Source organism: Aotus nancymaae, unplaced genomic scaffold (genome assembly GCF_030222135.1).
Source record: "Aotus nancymaae isolate 86718 unplaced genomic scaffold, 86718_ANA_hifiasm-v0.15.2.pri h1tg000108l, whole genome shotgun sequence".
Lineage (NCBI taxonomy): Eukaryota > Metazoa > Chordata > Mammalia > Primates > Aotidae > Aotus > Aotus nancymaae.
The window spans coordinates 12,479,738-12,495,051 of NW_026988523.1; the positions used below are offsets into that span (position 1 = coordinate 12,479,738).

General features: G+C 51.2%; 1 protein-coding gene across 1 annotated transcript in view; it reads left to right on the forward strand.

Annotated features, from left to right (window-relative positions):
• The window catches only part of LHX4 (LIM homeobox 4), a 39,868-nt gene extending 27,293 nt beyond the window's left edge, over positions 1 to 12,575 (forward strand). The window contains exons 4-7 of the mRNA XM_064370808.1: positions 4,347 to 4,549; positions 9,355 to 9,509; positions 9,819 to 9,990; positions 12,145 to 12,575. Of these exons, the coding sequence (XP_064226878.1) occupies positions 4,347 to 4,549; positions 9,355 to 9,509; positions 9,819 to 9,990; positions 12,145 to 12,539 (925 nt within the window). The 3' untranslated portion in view covers positions 12,540 to 12,575. The remainder of the gene's footprint in view (positions 1 to 4,346; positions 4,550 to 9,354; positions 9,510 to 9,818; positions 9,991 to 12,144) is intronic.
• The last annotated feature ends 2,739 nt before the right edge of the window (positions 12,576 to 15,314 follow it).

The following is a 15,314-nucleotide window of genomic DNA, read 5'->3' on the forward strand; positions in this document are numbered from 1 at the left end:
CAGGGCGGTTGAAGGAGTCTTGGAGCCTTTTTTCTCTGGGATCCCTGCCCAGCACCTTCCTACAGAGATGACTTTAAAAGAGAGGGGAAAAAAAAAAAAAAAAAAAGGGAAGAGCAACGCGCCATTCCAAGGAGTCTGGCATTCCTGAATCCTCCTTCCCTGCGGGGTGCCTGTCCCCTGTCCTCACTGCCTCCCTTTCCCAGTCATGCTCGTCAGCTCTGGCTCCTGTCCAGCACCTGAACAGAGGACAAACCTCCACTGCAGGCTGGTTGTGGGTCTTGATTTATGGAAGAATCTTGTACAGCACTGCTAATGTAAATTTCAGTCTTTTCCCTCTAGGACAAACACCAAAAAATATCCTGTGATTTCTACCCATTTCCTGAGGCCTGTGGAAATAAACCTTTATGTACTTAAAGTTATACAAAAAATAGAATAAAGTTAATACCAAACTGGAAAAAAAAAAAGGGGGCTGCCGTCATGGAGAGCCAAGCCTCCCGACTACTCAGGCACGTTTTAGGAAGCAGTTCGTTCGTGCATGCGTGCGTGCGTTCGTTCGTTCGTTCGTTCGTTCATTCATTCATTCGTTCATTCATTGGGTCTTTGTGGCTTGCCTACTATGTGCTGGGCAGGGATAAGAGAATTTCCAGTGGTGCTGGTCAGAGGAGGAAAATGATGAGCCATTAGCAAGTCCTTCCTTGCATTTTCTCTGTGGTTTTGGATCAGCTCCAGCTGCTCTCCTGGGGGCACTGGTTGTCCCCAGAGGCCTGGCCGGGCAGGACTGGGCAGCAGGCTTGTCTTTCTGAAGGGTGAGGCCAGTGCCCTTGACGCCCCTGCATGGGTGCCTGGTGATTGGTGTTAAGGGGTGCTGTCTGGAAGAGTCCTCGGGAGCCCTCTTCTTGGCTGGAGTCCGGCCCTTCCCTCTTCACCCCAGCATCCTTCACATTTGGTCCAGTTGGTTAGACTGCTGGTTCTCTGTGTAGCAGCCAGGTTCACAGTTTGACCTCGTGTGGGGCCAGGGAATTCTAGCCATGACCGTGTGTCCCATTATTGCCTGTCGCAGAACAAGTCATGTGACCTGCCAGGCCTCGGCCTTCTCACCTGTGACTGTGGCTGTTCTAAGCTCTGGGAATGGGACAGTGTCTCCATCACAGACACATGCCTGTAGGATGCCCTTTATTCTAGATCCACTGGCTCTGACTGGAGATGGGGTGGAGGGTGCTCTGCGGGCTGGGCCAGGGGAGCCCTGTGGGCCGAGGGGGTGCATGTGGCTCCCGCGGCGAGGGTCCTGCTGGCTGTGCTCCAGGGGAAAAGGTAACGAGGAGCCACTTCCACTTCCCTTCGGTATAAATCCCACAATCAGGAAAATTGCTTCAATTGCTGAAACACGCTGGTGGGGAAGTCCATTTATTTTTCATTTCTCTCGTGCACTTGCCTGCCTCATGCATGAATCACTGTTGGTATGTAGATTAAATTTATACCCCCGTTATCTTTCATGTCTCTGGTGCGCTGGTGTCAACTGGGCCTCCGGTGACTGAAAGCCCCTGCCTGCTTTTTAGTGGGAGAGAGGGTGGCTCCTGTGGAGGAGGCTGCTGAAGGGTCTTCCCTCTGTTCCGGGTCTCCCCTCGCCCTCCTCTCCTTGGAACTCTGGTTAGGACACATCCTCCAGATTTAGGTGGTTTATGGGGAGGGTTTGCAACAAGCATGATGAAGGCCTTGTTTCCTTTTAATTAATTAATTTAGAGACAGAGTCTCGCCTGTTGCCCAGGCTGGAATGCAGCGGCACGATCTCGGCTCACTGCAGCCTCGATCTCCCTTGGCTCAGGTGATCCTCTCATCTCAGCCTCCCGGGTAGCTGGGACTACGGGTGCACACCACCACACCCGGCTAATGTTTTGTATTTTTTTTTTTTTTTTTTTTGAGACGGAGTTTCGCTCTTGTTACCCAGGCTGGAGTGCAATGGCGCGATCTCGGCTCACCGCAACCTCCGCTTCCTGGGTTCAGGCAATTCTCCTGCCTCAGCCTCCTGAGTAGCTGGGATTACAGGCACGCGCCACCATGCCCAGCTAATTTTTTGTATTTTTAGTAGAGACGGGGTTTCATCGGGATGGTCTCGATCTCTTGACCTCGTGATCCACCCGCCTCGGCCTCCCAAAGTGCTGGGATTACAGGCGTGAGCCACCGCGCCCGGCCCATGTTTTGTATTTTTTTTGTAGAGGCAGGGTTTCACCGTATTGCTCAGGCTGGGCTCAAGTGATCCTCCTGCCTCAGCCTCCCAAAGTGCTGGGATTACAGGAGTGAGCCACCGCACCCGGTGCCTTGTTTCATTTTAGTACCTGCTTTGCAAATTGGTCAGGATTCGATATTAAATGTATAGGCCTTTTGAAAACACTAATAACACATATGTAGGCTCTCTTTGTTACACACACACACACACGCACACGCGGTGGAGCTGGGTGCCTGGCAGCCTTCCTCTTTGGTCCAGGTGACGTGGTTCCACAGCAGTCGTGGAGGATCTGGTTCTCACCTGTGTTCTGGGACGTCCAGAACCATCCACAGCCAACTTCGTGCTTTGTTCTGTGTCCTCAGATTCAGCCATCTCTGTGCACATCCTCTGAAAGTATGGTGCTTTATCTCCTGATTTATTTATTCAACAAATACTAACTCTACTTTCCTGGGTCCTGGATCCCTTTGAGAATCTGATGAAAGCCCAGGTCCCCTCCTGAGGCACAATTTTGAACAGCTTAGCAGGTGGTTTATCTCGACCCTCAGGCAGAGGACTCCAAAGAACTGAAAACCGAGAGGCATTCCAGGAATTCAGAAGCCTGGGGTCCTCCTAAGCCATGTCTCGGCCCCTGATACCCCAGTACCCTTATACCTATCTCAGAGGAGCATCCCCTGAACTACACTCTAGGCACTTTCAGGGTTACCCATGCAGACTTAAGAGAACCCCACTTCTCTGTGGGATGCCATGTCCCTGGTGGGGGGTGTCTCAGGCCGAAGCTGGCCATGCCTGTTACGGGCCCCTGTAGCCCCCTCAGCAGGTATCATTACTGCATAAGAGACCCATCATTCTGCATTAATCTGGGATTCATCATGATAGCCATGACCATAATTAATTTATTTGGTATTAATGTGGATGAAATATGTACTGTCCTTTCAGGGGAAATCAGGCTGCCTTATAAGCATTAGTTAAAAGGACCATTAAAATCAAACCTTCCCCAGATCCATTAGGCGAAGTCTTTCATCCTGAAGAAGATAAAGTTCTGCTGTGTGAAATGTCATGAATAATTAGGTTGATTGCTGTTTTAAACTCTGCCCTTGCTTCCCCAATGCCTCCCGCCTCCCTCCTGAAGCGGGGAAGGCTCACCTGTAGCCAGGCACCCTCTTTCACTGTCCCTGTCTGTGCTAGCCCCCAAATTTCCCTCGTCTCCTATGACCGCTGGTGTGCCTGTTTCTATGATCAGCGTGGGGAAAGGGAGTAGAAACGACCCCACTGGACGATACTTTCAATGTGTCAATTTCTCCTTCCTTCCTGGCCTTGGCAGGGGGTGGCAGCTGGTGGCTTCCTCTTGCCTTGGTGCTGTTCTGGAAAGGTGCAGAGGTCTGCAAGGAGAGGTCTGAAGCAGCATTTTCCAAACTGCAGTCTGCAGACTCCTTACCCCAAATGCTGTAGGGGCTGACAAGTGCAGCTTCCGGGGTCTTCCCCAAACCACCATGCCCCAGGACTGTGCATAAGGGGATGGAGGCAGGCACGGAGGGCTTTTGTGTGTGCAGGATGGAGGTGAGGGGAGAAATGGAGGCAAAGGAGAACAGCTGTTAAGGGAAGATGCTGACAAAGTGTTTTCTCTGGAGCGTGCTGTTCCCTGGCCAGGCAGGGTTTCCTCCCTGGGAGTGTGTGAGGTGTTGCTGGGTGCTTTCTACACATCAGTCTGTGGCACACACAGTTCCCTGTGAGGATGTCCTCTGGGATCAACCATAAGGGTGAGGAAGCCAGGAGGTGGAGGGGAGACAGCCTGCTTTGAGGGGCTTAGAAAGTCCACCTGCTGCCCCTGTGAATTGAGGGGTGTTAATCGGGCAACTGGAATCCAGGGGTATCAGCTTTGGAAAAGGTACCGAAGGGAGTCTCTAGTTCTCATCAGCCCCTTCTTTGGTGGTTGAGAGTCCCAGGCACAAAGCAGTGAAGCTAGAGGGAGGCAGAGTGGACCAGACAGTAAGCTCTGGGTGGCTGCGGGGTTATGCCCATCGATTCTCAGAGTGGCGGGGTAGGAGGGAGGCTGCTCCAGGAAGTTGGGGGAAGCCAGATCCCCCGCCTCGTGTGCCCTAATCCTTTCCTGCTGCCCTGACAGGCGCTTCGGCACGAAATGCACGGCCTGCCAGCAGGGGATCCCCCCGACCCAGGTGGTCCGCAAGGCCCAGGACTTTGTCTACCACCTGCACTGCTTTGCTTGCATCATCTGCACCCGGCAGCTGGCCACGGGGGACGAGTTCTACCTCATGGAGGACGGGCGGCTAGTGTGCAAGGAAGACTACGAGACGGCCAAGCAGAACGGTAAGCAGCATGGCCCCCACGATCCCCTCCAGGCCTTCGTTTGGGCTGTGGCCTCTGCCTGAGGCGCCCTTCTCATGGTGTCCCACCTGCCCAGGCCTCGGAGTCCTAGTCTTCCACTGCCGCCTCTGAGAAGCGGCCCGGATCTCCACACTGAGCTAATGCTGAACACCTCCCGGGCCATTAGTGCTCGCTGGCTTCATGGAAATGTTCATCAAGTGGTGGTTCTGAGAGCCTGCCTGTTTCCGTGGTGGGCTCAGCAGCAGTCAAGGACCTGGTTGTCACCATCATGGCGGCCCTCTTCCCTGGGCCAGGGATAGGGTGCTGAGGGGCGACTGGGAGCTTGGTCTGCAGGGGACACGTGGGGCTGCCGCTTAGTTCTGCATATGAGGGTGCACACGGACCTCTCAGCAGCCCCATGCCTCAAAGGGCCTTGGTGAGAGCCTAGCACTGGCTTCCGCATACTTCACACATCTGGTATTTCAGTGAATTGTATTCTGTTCCCTTCTCAGACTGTGGGCTCTTCCAGGGCAGCGGCTCCTGGTGTTTCTGCAGCAAGTGCCCAGTGAGTCTGCTAGGTGAAGGGGAAGGACACACGCCGGATTCAGGGAGGCTCCATCTCAGCAACATAGCTCCCCCCACCCACTTCACCACAACTGCTCCAGGGCCCCTGTCTGTGGTGGCAGCAAGAGCTCTGCACGGTGGTGGCTGAAGTCAGGCCCCACGTTTAGCAGCCATACCTGGAAAGGCCTGGCTTGGCCCAGCAGCAGCGGCTCTCACCCTGCACATCATGCTTTTGGGCAGCCCGAGGGCTTTCCAGGATAGGGCCCAGACAGATACATTCCCCATGCTCCCCTCACAAGGCCAAGCCCGACACTTAATCCTGGAGCCCTGCCTCTGGCTTTTCACTCCCAGCTGTGCCCACAGGTCCAGGGGGTCAGGCCTTGGCTCTGAATTTGGATTTGGGCAAACCTAACCTGATAATCTCAGATGCATGAACACACAAAACATCCAGGTCCTTTGCCTTTGATTAGAATTTTGATCAACTCAGGGTGTTACTGTGCAAAATAGCTCTTGTTGGTAGCTCTGGGTTTGATGAGAGAAAAAAAATTCAGCAACAATTTCATGTATCTCCTAGATCTTTTCTGGACCCATACACGTGTGTTATACAGATCTGATCAATACATGGAGAAATTAGTTTTGTGTTCAATGAACACAGTATAAAATGTAAGGGGGCTGTGGTAGTGAGGAAGCAGAGGGGACTCATAAGGGCCCTTTAGGTGAGCCACTGGAGCTGGGCTTGGCTTCTGTCCACAGCAGGAGGGTGTAGGGCTTCCTGTCTCGTTGAGGACCTCCACTACCCCTGCCCCTACAGCTCTGGGCTTTCAGGGTGGACAGAGGCCTTTGACCTCCTTCCTCCAGAGACCTGGGGCCTCTGCAGACCCATCCCAAGGCACTTTGCCTGAATGTACTAATCTGCTCTGGTGTCTTAAAACTCACTCCATTCTAGTGCCTTGTAGTCAGCTGTGATGTCATGGAAGATTAAGGTAGTTTGTCAGGAATGAACCAGCACAGCAGATGGACTCTGAGATACCAAGACACCTTTGGAAGTCTGGTGCCATTCACTAGAGATACTAAGATGACATGACCTCCCCTGGCTTGCAGCTGGTTCTCCCTGTCATAGGCCTCATTTGAACTCTGCACACTCTCAAATCAGCATCTCCTGATGTTGTGGGTGGTTCAAGAGATGATGGAGAAAAATGTAGATTGGTCAGAATCTGGCTGGGGACGTGGGAATGACATTGTGGGGCTCATAATTTTATCAAGGAATATTTGCACCATAGCAGCCCTCTGCAGGATGGGAAGATGCTGGACTTGCTGTCACAAGCCAGCTAGGCATCCCCCGACACAGGGAGGTCTGGCAAGCTGTAGAACTGGCTGAGCCTCGGCTTCTCAGCTCTATGGGGGAATCATAGCATCTGCCACGTAGGGCTGTTTCCTGAGGTTTATATAGGATGAGGCTTGTGAAATGGGATGTCAAGTAAGAGACCAATGTGGAAGAGAAGTGCAAACGGGAAAGCGAGGTGCGCTTGAGGTTTTAAAGCAGATGAAGGTTACACAGTGCCTCTGGCCTGTTCCCCAGGTCCTGCCCCCGACCCCACCACTACTGTCAGCGAGGCAGGGTTCTCGGTCCTGGGCAATCAGTGATCCTTGGAGCAGCAGGGGACCTGTCCACTGAAGAATGTGTGGCTGTCTTTTCAGGTGGTTTTAATTCCTCCTTGCTACTCTCCACCCTCCTTCAGGCTTATAGTTCCCTCCCATTAGCTAAACAAAGAATCTAATGGCAGTTAGTTGCACCTTAGTGTGAATGATTTTGTTCACTTGTTCCGTCTCCCTGGATATTTGCATTTTCAATATAATGAGATTGTGTTTTATGCCAGGGACAAGTTCTAGGAGACCCTGCATCATTCAAAACATATTTTAAGACTAATTTTCCCATAGGAATTAATGTGGAGTGTGTGTGTGGGGGGTGGTATATTCTGAGAGCACACAAATCCATAACCAGTGAAGTGTATCTTTACCTTAATGCTACTTTTTATTTTCTCAGCATTATCTTGAATACCTTGCAGAATGCTCGCTCCTAAATTAACAGCCCCAGGTATCATGGTCTCGCTTGGCCTTCCTCAAAGCGTTTTATCACATTTAACTTCCGTACCAAAGTTATTGATTTTTGGGTACATTTTTCAGCACGAGCACTGCCACTGCTACTTAATGAATACTTGGATGACATTGTTATAGGATATAAAAAAGATTTTAAATTATAATAACAGTGAATGTTAAAATAACAGCATATTAGTCCCCATCATTGCAAGAAGAAAGTCCTGTGCGTGTGAGTAGCAGTGCAGAACCACAGGCCACCACCCAGGATGATGGGTATATCCCAGTGGTGCTGTCATCTGGCTGTGGCAAACAATTTATAATTCCCCAGGCCAAGCTATTTTGAAATTAAGTGATTCTCAAGGAATGAAAACATTTTTGGTGATTGCATTATTTCACATTTTCTGTATGATGACTATATAGTGCACGATTTCCCATTTGCATAAGTCAAGGCTGCATCAGACACTCCTGTCTAGACTCTACCAATATGCACAGAAGGGACTGACTCCTCAGAATGAAAAGGAAGGAGTTTTGGAGGTTTCCCTTTGTCTTTTGGAATGACTCTCTGAGTAGTGTAGTCTCTGTGGCAGGGGCTCCAGAATCCCTTCCCTCCAGGTCCAGGGCTTCAGGGAGGGAGTTGGGCCACAGCAGTTCCAGGATGAGTGGCCATGTGAGAGAAGAAAACAGCCCGAGAAGGGAAGGCACGGGGCGCGTCCCCCTCACTGTGCATGCACGTCCTGGGCACACAGCTGCTTCACTCCTCTAGTGCCTGCCAAGGCCAGGGCAAGCCGTGTTGTACCCTGGGCTTCCAAGGGGAGGTGCGTTACTGGCCCAAGTCACTCACTCAGCAAGAACATTGAAGCCAGGTCTGCTGATGCCAGGGAGAGCCCTGTCGATGGTGAGGACCAAATGCATAGAAAGTCCTTGGTCAACACCAGCACATGGTAGGTGCTAACACATGTCAGCTATTATTGTTCCTGAGAGAGGGATTTCTTGAATGGAAAGAACAGAGCAGAGACAGAGGAAGTCAGGAATGTCACAGAGACACTAAGGGCACACAGGTGAGCAAGCAGAGAGCAGAGCGGCCCAGGCCAGCTGCCGACTTTATTCTTTGTGTGCTCCAGGGGCACCATGCAGAAAAGGGCAGAGAGCTGAGTGCTGGGAGAAGAAACAAACCTTCCCACTTACCTGTGCCACCGGACACTTACCTGTGCCACCGGACACTTACCTGTGCCCACTTACCTGTGCCCACTTACCTGTGCCACCGGACACACCCGCGCCTCTCTCTGCCTGACTCTAAATGGAACCAACCAGACCTTAATAGGAACTTGAGCTTTCGCTCAAAATCTGTCGAGGACTTTGTGTTGATCAGTCAATGTGTTGCCCCGCACGTTCCTTAGACCAGGGTTTTTCAAAAAATTTTGACTACGATTCACAGTAAAAACACTCACTTTACATTTCATCTTAGTATACACATTCATACAGTAAAAAGTAAACAAGGTTCATGAAGCGATCCTGCTATTCTATTATTCTGTTCCATTCTCTTTATCTGATTTCTTCTTTTAGTTTTGATCCACTAAGTTGACTTTACAGCCCACGAGTGGGTTCTCACCCATAGTTTAGAAACCTAGGTGTGTGAACTCACCCTCGGCTGTGAGCCCAGTGATGCCAGGGCAAAGGCAACGCGGCTGTGGGGAAATGGGGGACACCTGATGAGAGACAGGGAAGGGCTTCCGGGGTGGCTCTGAATGCAGACTTCACCCTGGCTGTTCACCTTCACAGCTCTGGCAATATCTCACAAGGATGTGCGAGCAGCGTGTTTGTCATGACAGGGACACGTGTGGAACTGGGTACATTCATTCAATCTGTTGGGACTTCTGTGCAGCTGGGCTGGCATGGGAGGGGAGAGGCAGGGAGCTGAGCGGAGAAAGGACTGTGGTCTTCCCCTTTCAGTGGCTTGGGAAGGCCTGTGGTGCAGGAGTTGGTGCTGCGGGAGTGGGGAACCCCTCCACTCTGATGTTCCCTGTGCCTCCCACTGCCCTGCCTACAGCAGGCAGGCTTAGGTGCAGAAAGGGAGGAAGGAGGGTGGGGAAGGAGGCGTAGCTGCTGCAGATAGGCCAAACCTAGTAAGCAGTGGTTTTTCCATGCAGATGACTCAGAGGCTGGAGCTAAGCGGCCACGGACCACCATCACAGCCAAGCAGCTGGAGACATTAAAGAATGCATACAAGAACTCCCCCAAGCCTGCCCGGCACGTGAGGGAGCAGCTGTCGTCAGAGACAGGCCTGGACATGAGGGTCGTACAGGTGAGATGCCAGCACTCCTGTGCCCTCGGGGGATCCCAGGCCTGGGACAGGGGTGGAAGGTGTCCTGAGCAGGGAGCATGAGTGACATCACCTCACTGGTAGTTGGGCTCAGGGCCACAACCCCAGGGCTTTTGCCAGAACTGAAGGCAGAGTTCTGAGGCCAGGGAGAATGGGCAGGGATGCATCGTACTACCAGACCAGAGCTCCATTCTTGCTTCAGTCTGCTTCCAGCCGCCCACCTTGGGGGTCCTGGGGGCTTTGGATTCATGGTGGACCCCCCTAAGCATGTCCCTTGTGCTTGTGTGGCAGGTTTGGTTTCAGAACAGAAGGGCCAAAGAGAAACGCCTGAAGAAGGATGCGGGGCGGCACCGCTGGGGGCAGTTCTATAAGAGCGTCAAGAGGAGCCGGGGCGGCAGCAAGCAGGAGAAGGAGAGCTCTGCCGAGGACTGTGGGGTTAGTGACAGTGAGCTGAGCTTCCGAGGTGAGCAGGGCTGGAGGGGCCAGGCCGAGGCCTTAGGAAAGTCCCCTGGGCATCCGTAATCCCTGGCACTCAGGAGGGATCTTTCTTGAGGCCTTGGCAACTCCCTCCTGAACACAGGCTTTTCCTCAAGAATTGTGGTGAAGAGGGGGGAAACGGTAGTGGCCCTTTACCATGTGACAGGAGTAGGAAACAAGATTGCTGAGGTCTGGACTGGAAGCTGGGACTGGGCCAGGCCCTGTTCTGTGGCCCCATGGCCTCCCCCTAATCAGCCCACACAGCTGTGAACAGATGACCCGGTCCCAGCTTTGTGCCCCTAGCCCCTCTCCTGCCTCTTTCCCTTTGCTGGGACACTGGCCTGTTCCCAAGGTCCCCTAGAGCCAGCCGTTCCTCCAGTCCGGGTGGTGGGGAGGACACGCGCCACAGGCCCTTTTTCCTGGGAAATCAGAGTTGTGAGTGCATGTGAGACGGGGAACTGGCTTCACTTCAAAAATCCCTTCCCCCACCACTCACTTCATCCTGTCCCTGCACACAAGCTTTGCAGCATGCGCTATATTCAAATTCGTGCATCAGCAAAATTACAAATTACTGCATGTTGTGAATCCTCAGGTTGTTTGCAAAGAATAAGTGTTCTCAGTTACTGAGTTCTCAGATGTGGAAGGTCTTCTGCTGGGGTGGGTGGGCGGTGGGGAAGAGTACCGAACTGGCAATCAGAGACCTGGTTTCCAGCGCGGCTCTGTCAAATCTATCACTTCTCTTGAGCCCCGGTATTCCCATGGGGAATACCACATCTTTGCCCATCTCACTGTGTAGCGGGGATCGATGAACACAACTGACTGTGGATGTGCGTGGGGAAAGCTTGGCACATCTGTCTACCTGGAAGGCCTGATTGTTCCTACAGGGAGCCTGTGGCTCCTGCAGAGGCCTGGTCATATGACAGGTATGGGCAAAAGGCTGACTCATAGTCCTTTTACAGCGGAGCGGAGCCTTTACCTTCCTGTCCCCTTTAAAGAGCATGAGCTCCCCCCACCATTCTTTTTATGAGGGGAACGGGGGCAGGCCTCAGAAGGGATGGGGTGTTGAAGCCTAGTCTGGGGAGGCTTTATTTAGGGATTGGTGCATAGGCCCAGGTGGAAACAGAAAAAGAAATCTGTGGGACAGAGGATGGAACAAGTTGCTTGCCAGGACCACGATGCCCTGGGAGGACTGTAGTTCAGCCCAGAGGTCAGCTGAGGCCTAGAGGTCAGCCTCCTCTCAGAACGCAGAGCTGTGGGGCCCCGGGGAGAGCTCATGGGTCTAATGCTCACCTTCTAGGCTTCTCGGCGGGATGTGGAAAGCCACTTAATCTCATCTGGGCTGCTGAAGTCACCACCTAGAACATACAGGATTGTTAAGCTCATTTCTGTTGGATGCAGGCGAGTCCCTGAGCTGACCTATCAGTGGTCTCTCTGGGTAATTATATAATCGTTTATTTCCTAAGACTAAAACTTCTCACCTCTGTTGGAGAGATGAATTCTTTCAAATGGCAAAGATTCCATTAGATCCCCTTAATGAAATTCTTCAAGAAACAAGAAGGTCCATTTGCCTTAATCAAGTCAATTCTTTGTCCCTAGTGCAGAGCTTATTGAATACAGACAGAAACCAAGTCCTTTGATGCTGAACCTCTCTTTCAAATAGGGCCAGAAGGATTTTGTACAGATGTCTAAGAGTGGTGCTCAGCTGCCCTGACCATATGGGCCTGCTTGCCTCCCAACCAACTAAACCAAGCCCTTTCTCAGCTTGAAAGCTTTCAGAGTAAATCTTACCAGCATGTAGTTTCCATGTGTGATGTGGAGAACATCTGCCCCGCCCAGTCTTAGGCATCCTCCTCAGGGTATTAGCACATGAGCCACTTGGGACCAACAAGCTCAGCAAACATTTGTCCATCCCTCTGGGGCCTGGGGTTTAGTCTTTGCAGGTGTCTCTTGGTTTTCTCCTTGACCTGGGTTGGCCTCTGGATGTCAGGCCGCCATATCGGTGTGTCTGACCCGTGCTTGGCTGCAAGTCTGCTGCCATCCTTGGGCGTCTTCCTGGTCACATGTATTCCTAGGTTGTGAAGAGCAGGGGACCATTGGAGTCCTGGTAGCTGACAATAAATCTCCGTTCTTTTGTCCACAGAGGATCAGATTCTCTCAGAACTTGGCCACACCAATAGGATTTATGGCAACGTGGGGGACGTTACAGGCGGACAGTTAATGAATGGGAGCTTCTCCATGGACGGGACAGGACAATCCTATCAGGACTTGAGGGATGGGAGCCCCTTTGGAATCCCCCAGTCTCCATCCTCCATATCGTCCCTGCCATCCCACGCTCCTTTGCTCAATGGGCTGGATTACACGGTGGACAGTAATTTGGGCATCATTGCGCATGCAGGGCAGGGAGTAAGCCAGACGCTGAGAACCATGGCTGGGGGACCCACCTCTGACATCTCCACAGGAAGCAGTGTAGGCTATCCCGACTTTCCAACTAGCCCAGCCTCTTGGCTCGATGAAATGGATCATCCTCCTTTTTAACCTTCTCTCCTCCCCACCCTACCTGTCCTCCTGGCTTGAGAGAATATCTTCAAGGATCAAAAGAGACTTGCCTTTTAAGGATCGAAAGTATGTCAATGTGAATTCCATTATTTTCAATGGAAGTCCTCCGCTGATTCCTAGAAGGCTGTGAGATCACACTAGGGCACTGTTTTCCTGGGGAAGCAGTGGGAGAGCAGCCTTATCTCAGAACACAGCACAGGGGGTAATGGCCTAGAGCTCTAGGGATGCTGGCTTGTTGGGTCTCTCCCCTCCTGTTCTGCTTATGGGCTTGGCTGCTCAGTGCTTTGGTAGCACAAGACGACTGTGATAGGCCCCCCTGGCCTTTGGGAACTTTGCTCCAACTGGTGTGTTTCACGCAATGCCTCCCAAAACACTGCTTCACCAGAACTGAGATTCCTGAGATAGAGGCCTCACAGCCCTTGAGTAAAATAGAAGTGATTTCTGGACTACCCTTACTGAACCCTATATCTCAAAATGAAAAGGTCAGTTATTAAAGGTCAGTGAACAATTTGATGGCCACAGTTTGATATTAAAAATGCTCCCCCCTTTTTTTTGCTGTGAAAATATGAATTCTTTCCTACAAAGCAGAGAATATGAGTTTGTTTTGGTTTTTAAGTCCCATATGTATCGCTGACGCTGATGGCAAGAGGTGGTTTTCATTGCAGGTGACTGAGGCTGAGCTGAGTAGCCCTGGGGCACCGCTGCAGACTGCCTGATGAGTCCCCTTGGTGCACAGTGTGCCTTCTTCATTTGCTTGTATTATTTATTCCACAAGATAGGCTGTGGGCTACAAAATGAGCAAAACTAAATGTGGGGAGAACAGAATGACAATCAGTAAACATTTGCAGACACATTTGGATTCCACACCTGCAGTCTGTTCAGCCGTATTGGCAAATGCCAGTCTTCCAGAGTTCCCCATCCTTGTGGGGTGAAATATTTGGAGTCTGTTTTGAGGGAGTTGGTTTAGATGAGCTTGCAAGTGTACCCGTCCCCTTAATAGTGAAAGAAAGATTTCTCTGCTGTCCTGGCTGACTCAAGTGGAGGACAGTTTTGGTTGTTTCAAGGAACCAGCAATGGTTTTTTGGCCTATGTTGGTTGGGAAGAATAATTTGGGAAGCAGCCCTAAAATCGTCCAAAGGGTGCTAAGTGGTCCTTGGGCTGCATCTCTCTGGATTGCTGGCTGGACACCTTCCATGCTTTGGGCTGCAGTCCCATGGTCAGAAAGCCAGAGCTCTCTAGCCAGTGGTGGTGCAGGGACTCCCTGTTGTGCAGGTTTGCAGTAGCACATCACTAAGCCTGAGGCCAGGGCAAGGCCAACCTCTGCTTTACCAGTTGCCACTTCTGCGACAGTGCACTGCTGTGGGAAACACTGTTCTGAATGGTGCTTCAGCTCCCGCCATGTGCACCCATCTGCCATCAGGAAGCTCTCCATTTGCAAACTGGAATTTAGCCAGCTGGTATTCCTGTCCCTCTGGAAAGCTGTGGTTTGCTTCTTCTGGCCTCCCATTCTCTTAAATGAGATCAGCGAATGGAAAAGGGTGAGAAGGCATTGCCTTTCTATCACATGAAGTGATGGGGCCAGAGACCCTAAGGACCCTTCCTTCTGTGAATGGTTGGTCACTTTTTGAGGACTGCACAGATTTAGGCATGTTGTGGGCAGACTACAGGAAGAATACACAGTTCCTCTTGGGCTGCTGCATCTTTTATAAGCCCCGTTCCAGGATGAAACTGAGTTCATTTAAGCTTCTTTCAAACAGTAAATTCTGGGATCAGCCTTCGGGCCACCTCTTCTTCTCTGACCAATTTTATAGTGTACCCGTGTTTTTTGGTGTGCTGCAGTGGTCATGATTTTTGCTTGAGGAGTCTGCAAACGTAGACGCTTTTCTTGAGGTTCCATGTTTATGGATGATGGTGTGTTACGCCTAGGCAATTCTGTGCTATTGGAAATTTGCCAATCATGGGAACATTGGGGTGGGGAGGAAGACATAAATGCAAGGTAACAATCCATGTGAGGAAAAGAAAATGCAATTGTCTTTTTGGAGGATGGCTTTTTAAATACACGTCTTAGCAGGCTGATCAAAATACACAGGAGAAAAGGCTCTGCTGGGCAGTGAACCAGCTCAAAAGCTGCCCACCCAGATCACTGTTGCAGGTTGACTATTTGGCTGACCAACTCATGGATTTCAGAGGCACTTGATGTTTTTGGTGAGTATAGTGTGGGGGAAACCAGGCTTTTTAGAGAGGGGGCATCCTCCTCTGTGTAGCAGTTTAAGATCACTGTAAGTTCATCAGTTTTTGACTAATTCCCAGTTCAGTAGTGGAAGAAGAAGAGGCCTTACTCATGTATACTAATATAATAAATCTCTTGAGGAACTCAGTGAAGAGTTGACGAGATCAAGAGTTTTTTGGCATCAGTAGGGCTGGGTAGCTGGAAGAACCCTTGAGAGCACTGGCCTGAAAACGAGGAGAGCTTTATGTTTTCCAGAGCCACCTCCCCAGAATGCAGCAAACGTTGTTGCCTGTTTAGAAGCACAGTCACGGTAGGGCTAAGATTTTTGCAGGTGGAGTTAGCATTATGGGTGGGCCGGTGCCACTAATGAGCCACTGCATGACAAGACTGTTCCTTGGCTCTTCTGGAGTTTGGAAATGGAGAACAGCAGGGCATTCATTACCTTTAGCTTCTCTTGGAGGCACTCCTCTGTTGCTTGGAAGTTCTATTATGGGGTATAACGTGCTACATGGTAGCTGTTTTCC